Consider the following 23,403-nt stretch of genomic DNA (forward strand, 5'->3'; position numbering starts at 1 on the left):
TCTCCTCGGACCGACTTCACAAGGGTTTAATTCCGCCAGTCATTTTGTGAGAAAGAGTGAAAATGTTCTTTTTTTGTTTCTGAAATGCCACCTAAATAAGATGCTTTCTTGCTTTTTGGTCAATGCCAATGTTTTAATGGATGCAATATTCTGCTACAATTAAGCAGGGAATGGAGCTGAGTAAGGTCATCCTGCCTGGAAAAGTATGCCTGCACTCACTATTATGTATTGAGGGAAATAAGTAATCACCCTTACAGGTTCCATGCCTGTAATCATAGAAATACAATTACCAAATCTACAGACTAATGTGGAAATACGTCTTTCCCACATGTTTCTGCAGAACTGATCATATCTAAAACTTGCCAAAATAGTATGTGTTTCAGCCAGATACAATAACCCTCCATCAAGCAGACACTGTGCAAGGGGAGGATGTATTATTTCGCCAAATGTCTTGGTATGCTGCTACCATCTAGTGGACATACACATCCATGGGACATACCCAGGGCTTATTTGAGCGTTTAGTGAGTTTAATTTGGTTTGCTTGTCACGGACAAATTTGGGATTATACTCTGTGTAAAGTTGCTCTTCCCATACTGTATATGTATTAAACTACAGAGTGAACCCTGTATTTTACAACAAGATGTTTTCCTGGAAGGTGAAACAGTCTCTACTTTATATGCAACCTGATATACATATCAAAGTCAATTGACATTCAAACAAACTAATAAACACACAATATGCCTCAATACAAAATCAATCTCAAATTAAATGCAATTTAGGCCCTGCCCTTACTTTTGCGTACTCCCTGATGGGTGGTGTGCAAGATTAAACAATACTGCAAGTGAATAAAAGGGCTTGGCGATGGATCAGTAAAGGGGTAAACAGGGGGAAAGTCATGTGGGCATTTTTGGATATCAAACTGCTCTTGTTCGTGTACTTCCTGTTGTTGTATTCCTACTTTTCTTCTTCTGTGCCCTCCCATCTTTATTCCACCTCCTGCCAGCTACAGGGACAATTTCATCTAAATGGGATGCACAAGGTTGGAGATGTGGTTCTGGGTGGGCTATTTCAGATTCACTTCTTTTCTGTCTTTCCTGACCTGTCTTTTACCTCAGAGCCACAACAGACTACCTGCCACAGGTTAGTCTGTCAGGGAAACATTGAAAAGCAAAAATTGGGGGAGGTCAATCTCATTAGTGCAATGTATTTTATATAATAAGAATTTACTCTGAAAGGGAAAAAAAATGCATTTTGTATTTGTGCCATTTTGGACACATCACTTTTATGCACAGCCTCCTTTAGTATTGTAATAACTGTTGCTATTCAACTGGCTTAATTGTTTTCAAAATATGTAATTGTGCAACCTGTACATGTCGACACAATTGCTATTTGATGTTGTTTTTTCAACGGTGGTATTTCTGTGTTAGTTTTGATATTCTAGGATTCAGGCAGGCCCAGAGCATGGCCTTTGCTATTGATGAGATCAACAGAAACACCAACCTGCTACCTAACGTGACTTTGGGATATAGTCTTTATGATAACTGCGTCAACCTAGGAATTGGATTCCGTGCAGCGTTGTCATTAGCCAGTGGTCGAGAAGAGCAGTTTATATTAGACGATACCTGTGCAGGAACCCCTCCGGTCCTAGGAATTGTGGGTGATTCTTCCTCTACACGTTCTATTGCCATCTCCACTGTCCTAGGTTTGTACAGAGTACCTATGGTAAGTTTTCCGCCGTAAATCTTTCGAATCATTTTGATTTAGTTTCAAATTGAATGTCAATTGTAAACATGGACTAATCCACTTGAAAATTGTAAAGGGCCGGTAAAGGCTTTGAATGTTTTTAGGCTGTATAGTCTGTCTTTTTTAACAGGTGAGTTACTTTGCCACATGTTCGTGCCTGAGTGACCGGCAAAAGTTTCCATCCTTCTTTAGGACGATCCCAAGTGACGCTTTCCAGGTGAACGTCTATCAGCAAAATAAAAAAGCATAAAAAAAGCTGTTGCACATAAACATTTCTCAGAAAGAACATCCCTGTGCTGCAATGAAAAATGTATTTGTTTAGCGTAATACCTGTCACATTCCTTGTGCCATTGACGGAGCTGTTTTGTCCGAGCTAACAATGCTGAAAGGCAACGGTTAAACATGGTCCATTGTGGAACCTGTTTATCAGGTTCCCAACTGAATGATTATTCCAGCCTGTGCACTAATCCCACCACTCTGCATTTACCGTACTTAGGTGCGTGGTATGATTCAGATTCTCCGGCACTTTGGCTGGACTTGGACAGGTCTGCTGGTCAGTGATGATGATTATGGACTCCATGCTGCCCATTCCTTCCAATCTGACATGACTCAGTCTGGTGCAGGGTGTCTGGCCTACTTTGAGGTTTTGCCCTGGGGCAATGACCCAGCAGGACTAAGGAGAATTGTGGATGTGATGAGGAAATCTACAGCTCGTGTGGTCATTGTGTTTGCACATGAGAGTCACATGATTAACCTCATGGAAGAGGTTGGGCTTGAAATAGTTTAATCATAACTTAATATAATTACACACCTTAATGTTTTATTTATCAAACCGAAAAATTTAAGTGTCAATAAAACGTCCTGTAAAAAATTGATTTAATTGAATAAATCACGTCTTATTGTTCAAGGCGCTGTAAGCAGGGTATTATACTGAGATCACTAAATGAGACAAATTACATTGACCTCTAGTTGTAATGACATGTATTACTTTGCTCATAATACTGTGTAAAACACATGTTTGAATGACTAAGGCAAGACACCAACCGTGTCATGACAGTATGAATTTACATATTTTTATATAATGCAATGCACAGGTGGTGAGGCAGAATGTGACAGGGCTGCAGTGGATGGCCAGCGAAGCCTGGATTGCAGCTACTGTGCTTCAGACCCCCCAACTCATGCCGTACATAGGTGGCACTCTGGGCATCGCCATCCGTCGAGGAGAAATACCAGGTTTCAGGGACTTCCTGTTGCAAATACGACCTGACCTACAACACAACAACAGCTATGGAAATAGCATGGTGAGTTTAACCTTGCAATCTGATCTGGTATTTTGCAATACTAATACAGTATATTATGACACTCTGTTTTGAATACATTTCAGGTAAATCAGTTTTGGGAATACACATTTCAGTGTAGATTTGCACCACCTCATGCAGGTTGGGTGGAAGCTGGGGGATCACTATGCACTGGACAGGAAGATCTAGAGAATGTGGAGACTGAGTTCTTGGACATTTCAAACCTTAGGCCAGAGTACAACGTGTACAAGGCGGTGTATGCCCTGGCGTATGCTCTTGATGACATGCTGCAGTGCGAGCCGGGGGGAGGGCCTTTCAGTGGGAACAGCTGTGGAACTTTGCAAAGACTGGAGTCATGGCAGGTGGGATATCAGTTTACACTCCACCTGTTTAGGTAACTAAATCCTGTGCTTTAGCATTTATTGTGGAGTAGCGTTTAGGGTATAGAATTAAATACAAATCTGTGTGTTTACTAATCTTAAAGCAAATAGCTGAAAGGATGTTCCCTACATGGGTAACAGCAGTGGATAACAATATCAGGTCAGAGCCAACATCTGCTTTCACTGGGTATACGGTATTATCAGTGATGTGACTTCTCTTTAAAGAAAATGCTATGTTGGAATTGTTAGAGGCATGTCTTCAAATGTTCATAGGTGTAGTATTCAGTTGAAATTTTGAATACTAAGCACTCATGTGTCCCCATGGTTATTTTTTATTTTCCTCTGTCCCTTTTTTTGATAACTATAGCTTGTGTATTACTTGGAAATGGTCAACTTCACCACACCATTTGGTGATCAAGTGTCATTTGATGAGAATGGGGATGCCATACCAATATATGATGTCATGAACTGGGTGTGGCTCCCTGACGGAAGAACTAAAATTCAGAATGTGGGTGAGGTTAAAGAGTCAGCCAAAGGTGAAGAACTCACACTTGATGAAGACAAAATCTTCTGGAACTCTGAATCCAAAAAGGTTATTCCTGATTATTCAGACAACTATTTTGTATCCCATGGATGACTCATTATAGCAGTGTAGAGTAGTGTAGGGTAACAGATATTTATTTTTCTACGTATAGGCACCCAGGTCAGTGTGCAGTGAGAGCTGTCCTCCAGGTACCCGGATGGCCAGAAAGAAGGGGGAATCTGAGTGCTGTTTTGACTGCATCCCTTGTTCTGAGGGAAAGATCAGCAATAAGACTGGTTGGTATTCAGTTTTAAACAGAGCAGTTTGGAGATATAATTTAAGCATGTACCGTATCTCAACACTTTCCCTGTCTTCTTAGACTCCCTGGAGTGCACTAATTGTCCAGAGGATTTCTGGTCCAGCCCCCAGCGTGACCACTGTGTTCCTAAGAAAACTGAGTTCCTCTCTTATCAAGAACCTCTGGGTATCTGCTTGACAACCATCTCGTTGCTGGGCACATTCACCTGTGCTGTTGTCCTGTGGATCTTCATCTATTATCACAGCACCCCTATAGTACGCGCCAACAATTCAGAGCTAAGTTTCCAGCTATTGCTGTCACTTAAATTATGTTTCCTGTGTTCACTGCTGTTTATCGGCCGGCCCAGGCTGTGGACATGCCAACTGAGACATGCAGCATTTGGGATCAGCTTTGTGCTTTGTGTCTCATGTATTCTGGTAAAAACCATGGTGGTTCTGGCTGTGTTCAAGGCCTCCAAGCCAGGAGGTGGAGCCAGTCTAAAGTGGTTTGGTGCTGTGCAGCAGAGAGGGACAGTTATAGTTCTTACTTCTATTCAGGCAGCAATCTGCACTGCTTGGATTGTCTCTGCCTCACCAGCTCCCCATAGAAACACTCAATACCACAACGACAAGATAGTTTATGAATGTGTAGTTGGCTCCACCGTTGGTTTTGCAGTGTTACTGGGCTATATTGGCTTACTGGCTGTCCTCAGCTTCCTGTTAGCCTTTCTGGCAAGGAATCTTCCAGACAACTTCAATGAGGCCAAGCTCATCACTTTCAGCATGCTTATCTTCTGTGCTGTGTGGGTGGCCTTTGTCCCTGCTTACATCAACTCCCCAGGCAAATATGCAGATGCAGTGGAGGTTTTTGCCATTCTGGCATCTAGTTTTGGTCTCTTGGTGGCACTGTTTGGACCCAAATGTTATATAATCCTGCTGAGACCAGAGAGGAACACAAAGAAAGCAATCATGGGTCGGGTCATCCAGTCATAAAACATGCACTTAGATTACCAAGGCATAATTGATGCATTTTCTTTATTCAATACAAACATTATTTTGAGGAAAAAGGTTGATACTAATAGCGATGTTTAGTTATTGTGAAAGCTGGGCTGATGACTTGGCTCATATATGAAAGAATCAGTGTTTCAAACAGGATTTAGTGAGACTATGAAGGAGGACATTGGACCCTCTGAGGGGTCCAGGGGGATGCATGTTAAAATTGTTTGTACATTTTAAAGTTAAATGCATCAATCTTGTGCACTTTGAGAACAAATTTAGGAGACTAGATCTATGAAGAACTTTGTGCTCTTGTAAACAATTTACAAAAAACATGAATCTTTCCATTATTTTAATAGTTCAGTATTGTATGCAAGATAACAGGTATCTTTACGCATAGCAGTGGCACTAATAGGCCATCACTTATTTTTCGTTTCAACATTTATGTTTAAAATGAAAACTTCAATTTGAATAGCTTGTATGCGTGATTATCATGCAATTGGCAGGCAATGTTGATATTGGCATTGGTATCAGCTGACAAGGTATGTTTATAAATGCCAGTGGCACGGCCACCCTACTCACTGTACCTTGCACATGTTTAAAATAAAAACATGGATATCTGAACCTGTGTATTATTTGAATAGCTTAGTATTGAATCCACAATAAAGAGGTATACACGGTACTACGCCCATTTAATATAAAACACAATTTTATACAATATATATAGTCGGGGGTCCCTGCTCCATCTCTCTATCGGTTTGGGGGTCCTTGGCCTGAAAAACGTTGAAGACCCCTGTTCTAGACTATTGCAGTCCACTGAGCTCCCATTACCACTGTAGTTATTTGTCTTCCTGATATTGATCACAGGCACTTCATAACAATGTATGCAGGTATCGAGTACAGAAACCTTGAATGTACATCCACAGTACAGTCTGCAAAATCAGAACCCAGTACGAGAAATATTTAACATAAGACAGGTGCCTGCTTTCACTCTGTGATTGATCTTTTAACAGAGACTACAATAAAGACAATTTAATATGAACATTTTTTTTAATGATGTCAAAGGTTTAATATCTTCAGTAATTATAGATATGGCATTAGGCAATGATATGCTAAACACTAAAGCAACAATAGTTATTATAACATACAATATTTCTTATTTTTGGAAAATCAATCAACATTTTTTCATGACATTACACTTAAGGAATATGATAAATGCATAGAAATTGAAAAAAAAACTAAAACTAAGAGGAGCTGAAGAATGGCTGTATGGGGAATATTGGTCATATTTGATTGACTCATACGTGTGCATTGTTAATGTATCCCTGTCATCGGGCCATCAGGTGTTTTTTTGTGTTTTTCTCAGGCCTCAAGAGAATGATGAAACATTTGGGGGTAAAAATGCAGAGCAGTAAACCATAGCTCGAGGCCAGGATTGCAAAAATCTCCACAGCAACAGTGTATTTCCCAGGAGAGCTGATGTAGGCAGGGACAAAGGCCACCCAGACAGCACAGAATATCAGCATGCTGAAGGTGATCAGTTTGGCCTCATTGAATTTGTCAGGGAGTTTCCGAGCAAGAAAGGCCAGGAGGAGACAGGTGCAGGCCAGCAGACCAATGTAACCCAGAACCAGAGAGAAGCCCACCACAGAGGCCATGGCACACTCCAAGGTAACCGTTGACCCTTGGAAACCAAGATCACGTTGAGGCACAGGGGGGCTGAGGGACAGCCATGTCACACAGATGATAATCTGTATTAAAATAAAATGTAATCAAATTGATGTAAAATATTGTATATCAAAGTTCATGTACATATTAAAACAAATTAAAATTAAAAAATGTTTAGTACCTGTACACAAGTAAGAAGACAGACGCTTCCTCTCTGTTGGCCTCGACCAAACCACCTAATCAAGGCTTCAGCACCAGGCCGAGCTGAGCGGAAAGCTGCCAGAACAACTATAGTCTTGACTTGAAGGCAGGAAACACAAAGTACAAAGCTGATCCCAAAAGCTGCCTGTTGGAACCGACAAGACCAGACTGATGGACGACCAATGAAGACCAGTGAGCACAGGAAGCACAGCTTCAGGGACAGGAGAAGCAGGAAGCTCAGTTCTGAATTGTTGGCTCGCACCTACAATTGAAAAGTAATATTTAAAAAAAGTCAAGCACATTAACCATAAGCCAAACAGGACATGTTTAAGGTGAACCTAATGTTTTGTTCTCCAACTTACCTTGTAGAAAAAATGGCATGGTGGGGTATTAAATGAAACAGATTGATCAGCTAAAGCTGCACAATTACAATTTGTTGAAAGTGTACAGTACGGTATTGTTTACATTATTTAAGGATCTCACCATAGGTGTTTGACGGTAGTAAAGAAACACCACAAACACAGCTGTTGTCACCGCTGCACCAGATACAGCTGCTGTAGTCAGGGCAATGCCCAAGGTTTCATTAAAGGAAAGGAAGTCCAGCTGGCGAGGGATGCAGGCAGTTTGTTTAGCATTGGACCAAAAATCAGATGGACAATGCTCACAGTGAAGGGAATCTGGGAGAGGAAGAGAGAGAAGGGTAACGGAGATTCAAATATAAGAAACATCATTTTCTGATGTTTTGGATTGTAATTTCTTCACCAGTTTGATTGCTAATCTCCCCTTCAGCACATTGGATACAGTCAAAGCAGCAGAGAGGTTCTCCTTTTTTGTTGGCCTTTCGGGTACCTGGGGGACAGCTCTCAGTGCACACTGAAGTCGGCACCTAACAAAAACAATATTCTTAAGACAAAATGCCATGTGAATCATATTTTAGTACTGGCCTGAATCAATATTGTTCTTTTGTAACCACCTGGTTGGATCCTGTGCTCCACTGAATAGCTGATTCATTAAGGTGGAGGTCAAACCCGTCCACACGACCGATCAAAACAAGTTTGAGTGACCCCTCAGGGGTTTCTTGCCAGTTGACAAGGTCGTACTTTGCTGGAATGTCTGCGCCTTGGAAATAAAACATTTCCCCCTGTGGCGTGGTAAAATTCACATTGTTCAAGTGCTGCAACAGCTGAAAGTATAAAGATATTAAATATAGTCATATTGACACACTGACAGCCTGTGCAAAATAATGCCTATGACAAACCTATTTGGGGGTTTATTAACATCATTATTTGATAGATTTGCAGGCTCAGTGAAATGCTGATTATCATGCTAACCTCTATCGGTTTGATGTGTTTTGGAGAAGAGCAGGTGGAGCTGTTGTTTCCGGATGAGCTTTCTCTATCAGGGCAGGAGAGAAGGCTGTGAAGAGCATGAGCTGCAGCATAAACAGCAAGGTAGACGTTATATGCCACCCTAAGCTGGGAGACATCAGTGAAGGGGTTCTTCACTCCCTCCAGGGACTCTGTCCCACTGCAGAGTGGCAGAGAAACTTTCTGAGAAAATCTATTGGCAGGAGATGGTGTAGAAATATTTAATGGGGTTACATATTTGAATGATGGAGAGGAATGTGAAAAGAGAGGTGAGGCCCCAGAACTGCACCCAAATTCCGCTTCCCAGAATTCTCTTAGGAACTCATCTTCAGGACGATGAATTGGGTGCAAACTTCTGATATAATTTTCAAATCCAGGTACAGCTGAACTTCTAATAGCAACACCAAAAACCCCTTTTGCTACTTTAGTTGAGACAACATTTTGGAGAAGATCACCACTGGTGCTCCAAGCCTCACTTGCCAGATATTGTCTGTCAGTCACCTAGTGATGGCAAGAAGACAAGATCACGATCAAGTTAAGAATTATTTTAAAAAAAACGATATCGTTACAATATAGAATGTTTCAAATCTCTATTGCATTTACTATATTCAATACACAATTGTATTTCATTTGCTCACATTTATCTTGGCTAGTTGCAGAAACAGTTCTCTCACATCTGTGTACCAGGTAAAGATCAGAATCACTTTTGCAGTCGAGGCCTGAATTGTGAGGGCTGCTCGTCTGGCATCACTCACAATGTTTTCTCTTTGGAGAGTCTCTACAAATGCCAGACAGACCCCTGCCCCCCGAGTCTCCTCCTGAAAAACCTGACATTTACAGTTGAAAGGAGCAAAAAGATTACATTAATAAAAAGTATTCAAGTGTTGATGTCTTGTGTAGATGCCAAATGGAAACACCTTTATTGCCACAAGGCCATAATCGTTGTTTGCTACAACTGCTCCGATCCAGGTCCAATTGAAGCGTATACAAAGCTGTGCAATAGCCCGGGCTTGGTAAATATCACTGGGCATGGTCCTGAAGAAGTTAGGAAATTGGAGCCTGTCACTCAGACATGGACAGCTCGCGAAGTAGCTGATCTGAAAGATCAGAAGAAAAAAGTTACATTATTTGATATTTTCATTGAAATATACTTATCTTCTTAAAAGAAGCAGGTGTGTTTGACGTGATTTTCGTCCACACTTAATGTCTTCATCCCCAAAAACTGTTGTTTTCCTGCCCTAGAAGTAAACCTTTCACTGCAGTTTTGAGTAAAATGAGGTCCTCTCCAAGAAAGGAAAATAAAACATTGCCAAGGGTATAAGATAGTGAAGTAAAATATGGCACCAGGTCCCTAAAATAGGGAGAAAGAAGTTACAGTACAGTGTTTATTCTGTATTCAAAACTCACTAAAGGTACAGAGAGTGGCCCCAGGGTTCTGGAGAGTATCTGTCCTGTTACGGATGAAGGACCGCCAATGATTAAGGGAACACGATGATCACCTAAAGACAGCAACAAAAGAAGAAATGAAGGGTTTGTTACATGAAAAATAATGTTTACAGAACCAAAATGCATCATTTCAATTATGTTATGGACGGAGTATAGATGCACAACAAGCTACCTCTCCTTTCTATGATTCCTTCTCCAGCAGAATAGTCTGGAGGGTCTGTTGAATTACAGGTGGCGTTGTCTCCTCCAACCAGTGACAGTGCTGTCTTGAGAGCCCACGGCGGTCGGCCACAGCTATCTAAGATATGGTACCCCAGCTTTACACCTGGTAGCAGCGTTGTACTGTGATTGATTTCCTCCACCGCAAACACCATAGCATATATGTACTGTAATGGAACATTTCCTAAACTGAGACCACAGGAAGAAGAAATGAAAATGAGGGAAATATCAATCAAAATGTCGAAGCCACCAGTATTGATCTGGATTTTTAAGTTTCTGTCATATAAAGAAATTCCCAAGTTGCAAAGATGCTAATTATTGTTCTGCAATCATTGTCATTCCACAGTATTGAAAGTAAATAGTGCAGAGCAGAGTTTTACCCAGTGCAAGGCTTGTAGCGCGGCAGCTGAGTGAAGTCGTTGTCGATAGCTGGAGGTTGGTAGTGAAGAGCAAAGAGCCCACCAATCACTACATCTCCATCCTGCAGCAGACCCTGGTTGCCGGGTGCACCCCACCGAGAGCAAGTCGCTGTCTGAACACACTGCAGTCCCACCCTGAGCCCCAGCTGTCTGCCCACAAGCCAGACTAGGAGCAGAGATGGGACTGAGGAGGGCCACACAGTGAAGAGACAGGAGAACCAACACATGGATGCAGCTGTTCTGGACACTTAGAATATGTAAAATATACTGAGTTAGGTTTCTCAGAGGCAGTACATTCAACATACATAAACAGTTGCGCAATGAAAAAGTAAAATCCCTCACAATGCAGTAGGAAAAAGTTCTAGACATCCACCTAGAGCAAAAACACTTTGAAGTTCAGTTGCATAGCCAACTGACAGTATCCAAACTGTGACATACCCCCCTCGTCTTCTGAACAGTTGAACCGTTGATGTGGGTACTTATAATATATGTAAAGCCTTTTTGCAACCAAGTAAACAGGATGGCACACAATCCCAAATTACTCCTCTCAAGAGTGATAGTAAGACAATAACAGCATGATGGCAAATGATTAGTGTGTGTGTGTGTGTGTGTGTGGAAGTGGTGGAAGTGCAAAGTGTGTGTACATGAAAGCCAATGTATTAGTTTTTACTTTATTAAATTGAGTTCTTCAATACTTTATTTTATATGCAGGAAATCTATGTTTTCTTGATATTTGGGTCAATGGGCCGGCCTGGTGTACAACAGTTCCTGCTGACCTTTGCTTTATTGGTGAGACAAACATGTAGCACAAATGCACATTTCAAGCAAAAGCTGATAAAGGTATTTTTTAAAGGGGCATCTGTAAGGCTGGCATAACTGTCACATCTATGTTATAGAAGCTGACCTCATGAATATAAATGACTGTTGTCAATAATGACATTCGGTAAAGAAAATACTCTGACAGTGCAGAGTTGCAGCTACTGTTAAGATTTGAAGGTAAAAGGACTTACTCATCAACAAATGATACATTTCAGACCATATCCTTGTAACAGTTTTAGAAGGACACACCAAGTCTCATCATTGAATTATATGTATGGGCTTTTAGTGTGTTTTAAGATGGCTCTCAAAAACAGCTTTTGCAATTCCCTCAGACAAGATCACATTTAGTTTGGTTCATGTTTATTGTCCTTCATGGGTAATTTGACTTGCAGCATGGAAAAAACAGACAACAGACAACAGACATTACAGGTATTACCTATTTAGGGGTAAAAGATTAGGTCAGTAATTCTGAAAGGTTCTTTGCAGGTTTCCATGGATCGTGGTTATACATGGACCGTGGTCGTGCCTCCTGCCATGACCGTGCTGACATCCACTGCTACTATCATTATTATTATTAATCACATTAGTGTTACTATTACCAATAACGTTCCTGCTTTTATTATCATTATTATTCTACTATATCCACTGCTCCTGTTAGTAGTCGTAATTTTTCAATCTTTATTCTGCTTACTAATCTAGTTATTTGACTCATTTATGTTGTATGCATTGAATGTGTTGTAACTCTGTTATGTTGTTCATTCTGTACACATGACATCTATTGCACTTTGTCCATGCTGGGAGAGGGATCCGTCCTCTGTTGCTCTCTCTAAGGTTTCTTCTTTTTTTTCTTGCCGTTAAAGGTTTTTTTGGGGGAGTTTTTCCTGTTCCGATGTGAGGGTCCTGGAACAGAGGATGTCGTATGTGTACAGATTGTAAAGCCCTCTGAGGCAGACTTGTGATTTTGGGTTACAAAAAAACAAATTGATCTGAATGGAATTGAAACTATTAATAATATTTAGTGGGATTTTGACCTTTGGTCATTCTTCAGATCTGGATCAAAGAGGTAAAAAGCCAAAGATCTGGATTTGTTTGATATACCAACCGAGACATCACCGTAGTTTACTGCTTTAAAATGTTTGATTTATGTTAGTGTGCATTTCAAACAAGACTACTGCAAATAAGGTTTGATGGTTTGATTCTAATCCCCTGCTGACTGACTGAAGAGGATATGGTTTAACTAATACATGTTGAAGTCCTCAGCTTTCTCTTTAGGTATTTTCTCAAATTTGATAAGAACTCCAAAATGAAATGATGAAATGATAAAGTTGGAATCTGTCGTGGTGTGACCACCATTATATTTCTCTCCCGACAATACTTCACATGGACTCTCTCCTGTGATTCACACCTGATCTACTAGAAAATGGTAATTCAGTAAATCATTGTGAAGTGCAATCTGATGTAACTCCTTCTCACTTTGATTCTCTGCTCAAAATAAATGTGCATGGCACAACCTGTGATGCAAATAGTTGCATAACTGCAAGAAAACTGAAACACAACCTCGAATTCTTTTTTATTTATGTTTATTAATGTTGCTGTTTTTCTCAAGCGGTACAAGGTGTCGTACATTATTAATAGTTCTTAATGTTAAAGCAATAAAATAGGCCTATGTTTTCATTTTGATTACTTTTTTTTTTTACTTATTCTTTTTTTATTTATAACACAAACTATTCTGTCAGACATTATTGGTCAATAACTAATAGTAGCCAGCAGAGAGTGGCAAAAATGAATAATTTCAGGATATGTCACATTTTAGGAAAATCTGAAAAAAAGAGTGGTTTGTTTAGTAGGCCTACTATATACATAAAACAAATGCCAGGACATATGGACTCAGGTGTATTGTTAATTTCTCTGCTACCTGGCCATCAGGTGTTTCCTAGTATTTTTCTCCGGCCTCAAGAGAATAATGAAACACTTTGGAGCGAAGATGCAGAGCAGTAAACCATAGCTAGAGGCGAGAATTGCAAAAATCTCCACAGCAACAGCATATTTTCCAGGAGAGCTAACATAAGCAGGAACAAATGCTATCCAGACAGCACAAAATATCAGCATGCTGAAAGTGATCAGTTTGGCCTCATTGAAGTTGTCAGGGAGTTTCCGAGCAAGAAAGGCCAGGAGGAGGCAGGTGCAGGCCAGCAGACCAATGTAACCCAGAACCAGAGAGAAGCCCACCACAGAGGCCATGGCACACTCCAAGGTGACCTTTAACCCTGGGATAACCAAGTCAACTTGAGGCACAGGGGGGCTGAACAGTAGCCAGATAATACAGATGAAAACCTGGATGAAAAAAAACATTGTACGATATCATGTTAATGTAAGAAAAATATTGTAATAGGTATTAATTTTGTTATTAAAAAGCTTTTCCGCATTTCTGACCTGTATAAAGGAAAAGAGGCAGACACTTCCTCTCTGTTGGCCTGGACCAAACCACTTCATCAGGTTTCCAGCACCAGGCCGAGCTGAGCGGAAAGCTGCCAGAACAACTATAGTCTTGACTTGAAGGCAGGAAACACAAAGTACAAAACTGATCCCAAAAGCTGCCTGTTGGAACCGACAAGACCAGACTGATGGACGACCAATGAAGACCAGTGAGCACAGGAAGCACAGCTTCAGGGACAGGAGAAGCAGGAAGCTCAGTTCTGAATTGTTGGCTCGCACCTTTAAATAAGAATTGGGATTCATTTGGTTTTAAAAAGACAAGCATATTAACCACCCAAGATAGATTCATTCAGATTATTTCAAACATATTCTAATGTACAGTTATGCACAGTTATATTTAGTCAATATGCTAACCTAACACATTCTCACAATTACAAACTGAAAATCTCTGGATTCTCACCATAGGTGTTTGACGGTAGTAAAGAAAAACTACAAACACAGCTGTTGTCACCGCTGCACCAGACACAGCTGCTGTAGTCAGGGTGATGCCCAAGGTTTCATTAAAGGAAAGGAAGTCCAGCTGGCGAGGGATGCAGGCGGTTTGTTTAGCATTGGACCAAAACTCAGATGGACAACGCTCACAGTGAAGGGAATCTGGGAGAGAAAAACAGAGGAGTTAAGGAAATTAAAACACAAAGAGGAAAATGGAGGGTGTCTTATGGAGACATTTTCTCACCAGTTTGATTGCTAATCTCCCCTTCAGCACATTGGATACAGTCAAAGCAGCAGAGAGGTTCTCCTTTCCTGCTGGCCTTTCGGGTACCTCGGGGACAGCTCTCACTGCACACTGAAACAGGCACCTAAACAACAAGTGAAAAGAATATTCTTAAGACATAATGCCATGTGAGTCACATTTTGGTACTGGCCTGAATCAATATTGTTATTTTGTAACCACCTGGTTGGATCCTGTGCTCCACTGAATAGCTGATTCATTAAGGTGGAGGTCAAACCCGTCCACACGACCGATCAAAACAAGTTTGAGTGACCCCTCAGGGGTTTCTTGCCAGTTGACAAGGTCGTACTTTGCTGGAGTGTCACCCCCTTGGAAATAAAACATTTCCCCCTGTGGCGTGGTAAAATTCAGGTTGCTCAAGTGCTGCAACAGCTGAAAGTAACAAAATGGTAATAAATATTTTTTTTAATTTAAAAGAATTAAGCAGCTGTATTGGTCACATACAAAATTGCAGTGGTATTGTTAATGTCCCCATACAATATGTGACGTTGAAATAGACATATTAGTGTTTACCTCTTTGGGTTTGATGTGTTTTGGGGAGAAACAGCTGAAGCTGTTGTTTCCGGATGAGCTTTCTCTATCAGGGCAGGAGAGAAGGCTGTGAAGGGCATGAGCTGCAGCATAAACAGCAAGGTAGACGTTATATGTCACTCTTAGCTGGGAGATATCAGTGAATTGATTTTGCACTCCCTCCAGTGACTCTGTCCCACTGCAGGGTGGCAGAGACTCCTTTTGAAGCAACAGGTCTTCTTGAGGCGGCGGTGAAGATGCATATGTAGAGAGTGGTGTGGCCCCAAGAATACAACCAAACATCTTTTCCCAAAATTCTTTAAAGAACTTATTGTCAGGACGACCAGATGGCTTCAAACTTCTGATATAATTTTTAAATCCAGGTATAGCTGAACTTCGAATGGCCACACCAAGAACACCACTTGCCACTTTAGAAGTGACAGGATTTTGGAGAAGATCACCACTAGTGCTCCAAGCCTCACTTGCAAGAAACTGTCTGTCAGTCACCTAAAGATAGAAACACAATCAAAGATATTTAAAAAAAAGCTATTGTGTTTCTCAGAAGACATCAGTTAAATTCAGGTTTATTTTATTTGCTCACATTTATCTTGGCTAGTTGCAGAAACAGTTCTCTCACATCTGTGTACCAGGTAAAGATCAGAATCACTTTTGCAGTCGAGGCCTGAATTGTGAGGGCTGCTCGTCTGGCATCACTCACAATCTTTTCCCTTTGGAGAGTCTCTACAAATGCCAGACACACCCCTGCCCCCCGAGTCTCCTCCTGAAAAACCTGACATATACAGTTGAAAGGAGCAAAAAGATTAGATTAATAAAAAGTATTCAAGTGTTGTGTAGATCTCTTGTGTAGATGCCAAATGGAAACACCTTTATTGCCACAAGGCCATAATCGTTGTTTGCTACAACTGCTCCGATCCAGGTCCAATTGAAGCGTATAGAAAGCTGGGCAATAGCCCGGGCTTGGTAAATATCACTGGGCATGGTCCTGAAGAAGTTAGGAAACTGGAGCCTGTCACTCAGACAGGGGCAGCTAGCCGTGTAGCTCATCTACAGTAAAGGACAAAAAACACATACATACATAGATATTCTAAAATCACATAGTAATTCTGAAATTGCATTCACATTTTTTTTTTCTTATCTTATCTTTTTTAAAGAAGTCTGTGCTTACTGCAGTTCACAGTAAATAGGTTCCTTTTTTTCTGTGAGGATAGCAAAATAAAGCTGAGAAAACATTTTACGCACTAAAATCAATATAATAAATCAAATCAATAAGAAAATAAACAACCATAAAGGTCTTGCTAAATTAAACTTTTTGAGGACTCACTAAAGGTACAGCAAGGGGCCCCAGGATTCTGGAGAGTATCTGGGCTGTTTTAGATGAGGAACCACCGATGATCAAAGGAACATTCTGATCACCTGATGAAATTATAAGATACAATGAAATAAAGTAATTTGTTAAGCTTTGGTTCTGTTTCAGACACACGAATTGTTGTGTTTATGCTTTCATCATTTTATTCGCTTAATGTAGAAGGATGTACATCAGTTCCATGGCAAGCTTGATTTAGTACCTCTCCTTTCTCTGATTCCTTCTCCAGCAGAATAGTCTGTTGAATTACAACTGGCACTGTCTCCCCCAACCAGCGACAGAGCTGCCTGCATAGCCCAAAGAGGTAGGCCACAGCTATCACGAATATGGTAGCCAAGCTTCACACCTGGCAGCAAGGTTGTACTATGATTGATTTCCTCCACGGCAAACACCATAGCATATATGTACTGTAATGGAAGATTTTGCAAACTGAGACCACAGAAGAGAAGAAATTAGAGAAATATCAGTCAAAATGCTGAAGTGAATGTGAAAATCTGTATTGATTTGTAAATAGTATATGTAATCAGCCATCATTGTATAAACTATTATAACAAAATGCTTTAACAAGAAAATTAACATGTGAATGTAAAGAAACCACCAATAGTGCCAATGGAATAGAAAAGATACAGCCAATAATGCTTCTTGTGTTTGTCAAACATGGATAGTTTTCACAGTAAATAATACAGTTCAGAGTTTTACCCAGTGCAAGGTTTGTAGTATGGCAGCTGAGTGAAGTCGCTGTCTATAGCTGGAGGCTTGTAATAAAGACTAAAGAGCCCACCAATCACTACATCTCCCTCCTGGAAAAGACCCTGATCGCTCAGTGCACCCCACCGGGAACAAGTCGCTGTCTGAACCACCTGCAACCCCACCCTGAGCCCTAGCTGTCTGCACACAAGCCCCACAAGGAGCAGGGATGAGCACAGCCTCAGAGCGAAGAACCAGCATAACCAAGACATGGACGGAGCCGTTCTGGACACTTTAAATATGTACAATGTACTCAGTTAGATACTGTAGCTTCTCATTGGCAAAACATAGGTAAATAAGAGGTGTAATAAACCGTCAACAGTTCCTGAAAATAAAAAGTGGAATTTGATTAAATCCCCCTTACTGAATCCATAAGACATCCACCTGAAAATCTAAATACAATTAAATTACAAACAGATACAACTGACAACTGACAAGGTATGACATGGACCCCCCCCTTCCTACTCTGCACAACATAGATGTTGTTCTGTGTATTTATAACAGTTGTAAAGCCCAGGCGGAACGACCTGGAGGGCAGTAGCAAAGGGTATTTACCTGGAGGGCAGTGGCCATGGATATCCCAATAGAGTTGCATTTTCATCTTTAACATTTAGTTGATAAATTAATCCACAGTGACTGAAATACACAGCCACACCTCTCACACCAGAGCCCTGCCTAACCACATTGGGTTTGTTTCAGTAAAGGTTCATTACGAAGACCTTTTGGAAAAGGTTTTTTAAAAGACTAGATCATTCATATTGTAAAAGAAAGTTAATATGTTGTGGATCCAAATATTAGTTTTACTTACCTCTTGTGGTATCTAGTAAAGTTTATAATAGTTATGATTTATTAGTCCAGGTTTAGAGATATCAAATCAACAGCAGAAAGTCTCTGAGACCTCACTGTGGGCTGTTTTCATGGGGACATTTATGTTTTTGTAGAAATTAAATACAATGAAGGGCAGACACTCCTGTGTGGAGTTTGCATATTCTGCTTGTGTCAGCATGGGTTTTCTGCAGGTTCTCCAGTTTCCTCACAGTCCGAAGACATGCAACTCAGATTAAATGAGGACTATGGTGTCAGCCCAATGACAGCCTGGCGACCTGTCCAGGGTGTACCCTGCCTTCGCACAGTGTCTGCTGGGATTGGCCTCAGCCCCCCCGCGACCCTGAATAGAATAAGCGTTTACAGATAATGGACAGATAGTTGTAATAAAAAAAATAAATCCACAGCATTCTATGGACACATGTCCGAGTGCCGGATAAAGTAAGTAATGAAGTCACAACAACCCTCTCCCAGTTTCCGAAGCAGCCCCAACATCTCAGAAGTACAACGGCAGCCATATTGGGCCCGCTGGAACATCTGACTTGCATGTGGCCTAAACATGGCCGATGGCAAAGAAAGCTTAAGTAGACCTGGCCTACCCCTGGGCCTGTGACTGGGATAAGCTTGATGTAAAACCTCCCCATAGGAGGAGACCATGGCCTTGCCAGTCATCACCACCATATGCCGTTCCAGCTAAGAAACAAGGAAACATCTCAAACACTAGGCCCTCCTACCCCCACTTTTTTTTTAGAGGTCACTGATACAAGGCCATAGGAGAATCCCTGTAGGATTGCCACATTATATTCTGGTGAGCTTGGCATCCATCAGCCACTGCAACACAGACTTGGAGGGGAACACCAGTGGCAGTGGTTCACAGCCAGTCGTCTCACAACCATGCACTCATGCTAGTTGTCTTAAACCTGCCAGCTACAGGCTTTGGATGGTTTACGCTGAAAACATACCAGGCAGTGACAAAGTGCGGCTCGCAGCAATTATTCAATTTGTCTGCGTCTAGGCGTCTTCATGTGTTATGTAATAAATGATTTGTGACAATGGTCTTTGCAACTGAAAGTTAACCAATCCCACACACACATTCATGAAGGTATGACATTAAAATTAGGGCAATAAAGGACTCAACAGAAAAAAACATAGAATGAAAAACAATGGTTTGCATGCTGTGAGTTTACATAATAAAAATGGGTTGTGGAAGCAAGGCTCACTTTGCTCATGCTCGTTAAGCCTGGGACAGCCCTCGTTCAGGAGAGCAAAAGGTCATCTAGTCTGAGAGGGCTAAGTTACATCACACTCAATTCAAGAGGGTTTAGTGAGGATGAGTCGCAGGTGGGCAATCGCTCACCTCCATCATTGTTAATTTTACAAACAATTATATCCCATTACACACTGACAGAGAGGAGGCTCAGAGGGAATAAAAGAGGCTGTGTGCATGTTTGTTGTTTTTCATGATGTTGCAGATCATAGCTAACACACTGCCATAACTTCTTTTTTTAATCTGCAATAGATATATTAGATATAGGTTAGATTATAAATTAGATACTAAAAAGGTTAAAAGAAGAGGAAGACAGGTTTCAATAACGTTCATTCTATTTCATTCACGCTTTCCCTTCTACCTCTGCACTCTGGTGGCATCGTCGAACTGAATGCAGTTTCGGGGTAAATTGGATTTCATATAGACTTTGGGGGCAATGATAACATTAACATACTACTTCAATCCAACCTTCAAAGGATATAGAGTGCTGTGAAGTAATTACCTACTTTGCTAACATACACTATCATGCGTACACTATCATGCAGGAATACATAAATACATAAATTATTCAACATGGAAGTGGAATCTTCTTCTTTGTGGTCAGAGGCCGTAACTACTATATGCAGAGATTATGGCTTTATATAATGCATGAGTATTTCATGGTATAATTAAAATGAAAATGACATGTAGGTTTCATCTCCAAAACTGACACATGAACAAGCCTGTTCATGAGAGAGAAGGTAGCCCTTTTCAGGCTCCCTCTGCACTCTCAATGGTAAGGTAACAGCCACACTCAACTCTCCTTGGTCGGCATTACACACAAGTGAATAGAGGCAAACAACTCTTTCACACACCCATCTGCCTCCCTGATGGGAATAGATGTGGGGTGGGTGTTAGGCATGTGACTAGTGGATGCATTGTACCCACACCAGTCCCATTAAACATGCGTAGTGGGAACTGCACCTACTACTTGAAAACTATTGTAAAAAAAAAAAATAAAGAAAATTTGTCAAGTATACTAAAAACCAAGGTGATGAGGAGTATTTTGGTTCGGGCATGGCGACAATAAATATTTAAACTGTCGCTAGGGACTTGTAGGAATTGTAGGATTGAATGTTTTTGGAGGGTCTGTCAGGATGCAAATTCAGAATATCTAGCACCGATTTTGTCATGAATTATACTTTACATAGAAAAGTGGCATTAGATATCCGTTTTTAAATGGCTCCTATAAGGTATAGTATCAGACAGTGACAAGAATACACAACTGGCATGCTGTTTAAGTGCCAAATGCCTGAGCAACACTGGCACATCTTCAGTGAGCAGTGACATTATGCAAGAAAAATATACAGTCCAAGTGACTCTGGTGACTGATATATTAGTAAAGAAGAAAACATGTACAATTTATGCTTAAGCAGTGGATTTGATTGGCGAAAATGACAATACTACTCAAAGGTAGGATTTAGTGGCTATTGGTGATGTTCCAAATAACCTACCAACTTCAATCTCTAGTTATATTCATGGGCTGAACACTTTTTAAAAATGTATTTGGGAGGAAAATATATTTGTTCAATATATTTGTTGCTTCGTTGAAAATAAAATAAAATAGTTTTATTGTGTAATTCCCCTCTCCCTCAAAGTCTGAACTAATCCCTTTCTCCACATCTTCCTTTCTGTGACTACATGGTGGACAATTAATGTATGTGATGCCGAGACGTTTTTTTTTAAATCTTAACAAACATGCTCACTTTGCCTCATTCTAAAAAGTTCATCAAGAATTTTTAATATTACAGTATTTTAACCATAGGACAGTTACTGTATATAGAGCAAATACTTCAATTAACATTAGAGAAAGAGAACGATGTTGCACAGCTAATGTAGATGTACATGAAAACAAGGAAGAAACATTGTGGAGTGATGATGATAGAGCATTAGAGCATAATTTAATGGTATAATACTTCCATCTAGTGGTCGTGATTCAGTACATGCAGCAAAAAAAATGATGCCAACGATATCATTGCCATATTGTTCCTTCTTTAAAGGGATTGACGTATTAACTGCAGTTGGTATAGCAGATTAACATTTCCCCCCACGAATATGATATTTTGTTTTGTTTAGTCTACCTATTTTTTCCGGTAATTTTTTCACAATACAACAATTTGCCCATATAAGAAGTGGTTCGTATTATCAGATACATTAAATCAAATATAATCAAATGTTGTATTCTGACCCCCAAACAGGTGTAGGCTGAATCCTGAGCTTATTATGCCTATACACTGTAACAAATGTCCCTGTTAAATTACACTACTTGCAGCTACAGCTTCCACAATTCAACTGTAATTCTACAGTGTACCTACTGTCATATACAACAACAGTTTAATACTGTAAACATTACTACAGTACTGTGCTGTATAGAAAAAGCCAAAAGTGTAATACTGCAAAATGCATTAAAGAACTATAGAACATGATATTCACAGTATAACACTGCTAAAAAGCTGATTTTTTAATTTCTAAATTAAAACCCCTGAGAAATTGCTCGCATAGAAATGACTCCGACAAGAGACGGCCTTGAAATATTAAGCTTTTAATAAAACAGAGCAGAATCACACACATAAAGTAAAATAAATAAAAAATAAATTCTAAATTGTTCTCATTATAATGATCTCTGTGTCTACTAAATATAAGAGAATAATCTCATTTTGAGACACAATTTATCTTTTTGGGAAAAGAAACAGACAGAATGACTTATGTTCTCTACTCCATGCCTTGCTTTTGTGACACTTACCCAGCAGTATCAGTCATGGACTGGCTGGGAGGGTCAAGGTGTGCTCAATGTGGACTACAGTGTCAGACATCTGTAGAACATGGACAATGGTATCAAAACAAAAATGTAATTGTGTGTACAGTGACAGACATAACAAATAATTCAACACAAAATGATATAGCTGGGTTATAAAGTTATATAACCCAACTAACTTTGATAACATTCAATTTGCCTTGTTAATAAGTAAACCCAGGAGCAGGATGGACTACGGAGTTCAACACGGTGTGCAATGTTTGTATAAAGAAGCAGGTGGTGCTCCGTCCACCTCAGTAAAGGCAGAGTCAAGAGTTGGTTAAAAATCGTCTTCTCCAATTCTTCCTCTTCCTCTTATACCACCTTCTATTTTTAATATAATCACGGATCCATGATAATTACCGCTTATTTTTTTATTTCTTTATGTTGACTGTATATATGAAGGACAGTACATTACTGTCTAAGCATTATAGCACATTTACATTTACAGCAATTTGTACCCTAAATTCCTAACAAAGCACAAACCTTAGTCTACCCAAAATAGCAGTGAAACAAAACATACTTAAGAAACGGCATTATAAATCAGAGACAGTCATTTCTGTCATGTCAGTCATTCCTTAGTTTTGGTCACATACTTTCTATCTTTTAGTGAAAATAATTGTATTATTTTCTTAAATGTACAGCTAGTGAGCTTGCTCTATGGGACCCATATATAACATCAGATATACAGATACAATATCAACAGAAGATCTGGGTATTTTCCCGAATTCTTTACTTTACAAAAGTAAAACTGCCTGTGCCAATTTTCACTCTTCAGGCATTATTTTTTGCTAAAACATTATCTAATCGTGTGCTGGTCTAGAGAAATGACTGTGGAATCCATCAGATTTACACATTTTGCACTACAGCTGTTAGAGCCATATTTTTAGTTTTGATTACAAATCATAATTTCTCATTTTTGCTAATATATTTGTGTGACTCCTTTAATTTATGAACGAAGGTTACATTTTGGATTCTGTATAATTACTTTTCTTTAGGAACTTCCGTGATTAACCAGATGAGGATCAGCTGGCATAAGAGGAAGGGGTGGGACTGAGTCTCGAGTGTTGGTTTTCCTTTGTGTGGAAAGGGGCATCGGGACAGTCTTTGACCTCACGTTTAACAGATTATATTTTGCTGTTCAATTTGTCAAAAGAGAAAATAAAATCAATCAAGTGACGGCAAAGAAAGCAGTTTCTGCAAGAGTCATTATTTAGATGGTTCAACGTGTG

General features: G+C 40.1%; 3 protein-coding genes across 3 annotated transcripts; 1 reads left to right on the forward strand and 2 right to left on the reverse strand.

Moving 5' to 3' along the window:
- The first annotated feature begins 925 nt into the window (after positions 1 to 925).
- Positions 926 to 5,234, forward strand: LOC142959161 (extracellular calcium-sensing receptor-like). Its single transcript, XM_076100364.1, has 9 exons — positions 926 to 1,140; positions 1,428 to 1,722; positions 1,874 to 1,960; positions 2,240 to 2,509; positions 2,838 to 3,044; positions 3,128 to 3,403; positions 3,789 to 4,013; positions 4,117 to 4,240; positions 4,324 to 5,234. Exons 1-9 carry the CDS (start codon positions 1,031 to 1,033, stop codon positions 5,232 to 5,234), a joined length of 2,505 nt encoding a protein of 834 aa, XP_075956479.1. The 5' UTR covers positions 926 to 1,030.
- A 1,331-nt stretch (positions 5,235 to 6,565) lies between these two features.
- Positions 6,566 to 10,784, reverse strand: LOC142959387 (extracellular calcium-sensing receptor-like). Its single transcript, XM_076100640.1, has 11 exons — positions 10,519 to 10,784; positions 10,092 to 10,327; positions 9,890 to 9,972; positions 9,391 to 9,570; positions 9,112 to 9,300; positions 8,438 to 8,974; positions 8,080 to 8,289; positions 7,869 to 7,992; positions 7,590 to 7,783; positions 7,087 to 7,368; positions 6,566 to 6,988 (listed from the first exon to the last, which is right to left on the reverse strand). Exons 1-11 carry the CDS (start codon positions 10,782 to 10,784, stop codon positions 6,566 to 6,568), a joined length of 2,724 nt encoding a protein of 907 aa, XP_075956755.1.
- Positions 10,785 to 13,287: 2,503 nt separating this feature from the next.
- On the reverse strand, positions 13,288 to 17,458 carry LOC142959388 (extracellular calcium-sensing receptor-like). The gene is made up of 11 exons (XM_076100641.1): positions 17,199 to 17,458; positions 16,702 to 16,928; positions 16,467 to 16,549; positions 16,001 to 16,180; positions 15,717 to 15,905; positions 15,119 to 15,622; positions 14,768 to 14,977; positions 14,549 to 14,672; positions 14,273 to 14,466; positions 13,801 to 14,091; positions 13,288 to 13,710 (listed from the first exon to the last, which is right to left on the reverse strand). Exons 1-11 carry the CDS (start codon positions 17,456 to 17,458, stop codon positions 13,288 to 13,290), a joined length of 2,685 nt encoding a protein of 894 aa, XP_075956756.1.
- Positions 17,459 to 23,403: the final 5,945 nt, after the last annotated feature.

The sequence above is a fragment of the Anarhichas minor genome, unplaced genomic scaffold (genome assembly GCF_050575085.1).
Source record: "Anarhichas minor isolate MPS153535 unplaced genomic scaffold, ASM5057508v1 ptg000026l, whole genome shotgun sequence".
Taxonomy (NCBI): Eukaryota; Metazoa; Chordata; class Actinopteri; order Perciformes; family Anarhichadidae; genus Anarhichas; species Anarhichas minor.

Bases quoted from the DNA above. Each gene is read 5' to 3' on its own strand.
- LOC142959161 (XM_076100364.1), top strand. From the start codon at position 1,031: ATGCACAAGGTTGGAGATGTGGTTCTGGGTGGGCTATTTCAGATTCAC. The intron at 3,045-3,127 runs GTGAGTTTAACC...AATACATTTCAG, and splicing joins ACAGCTATGGAAATAGCATG to GTAAATCAGTTTTGGGAATA. The intron at 4,241-4,323 runs GTTGGTATTCAG...CTGTCTTCTTAG, and splicing joins AAAGATCAGCAATAAGACTG to ACTCCCTGGAGTGCACTAAT.
- LOC142959388 (XM_076100641.1), bottom strand. From the start codon at position 17,458: ATGTCTTGGTTATGCTGGTTCTTCGCTCTGAGGCTGTGCTCATCCCTG. The intron at 15,906-16,000 runs GTGTTTCCATTT...TGTATATGTCAG, and splicing joins ATGGCCTTGTGGCAATAAAG to GTTTTTCAGGAGGAGACTCG. The intron at 14,978-15,118 runs GTAAACACTAAT...TGTTACTTTCAG, and splicing joins AACACATCAAACCCAAAGAG to CTGTTGCAGCACTTGAGCAA.
- LOC142959387 (XM_076100640.1), bottom strand. From the start codon at position 10,784: ATGTGTTGGTTCTCCTGTCTCTTCACTGTGTGGCCCTCCTCAGTCCCA. The intron at 7,369-7,589 runs GTGAGATCCTTA...TTTCAATTGTAG, and splicing joins ACTACCGTCAAACACCTATG to GTGCGAGCCAACAATTCAGA. The intron at 6,989-7,086 runs GTACTAAACATT...ATTTTAATACAG, and splicing joins GTCTTCTTACTTGTGTACAG to ATTATCATCTGTGTGACATG.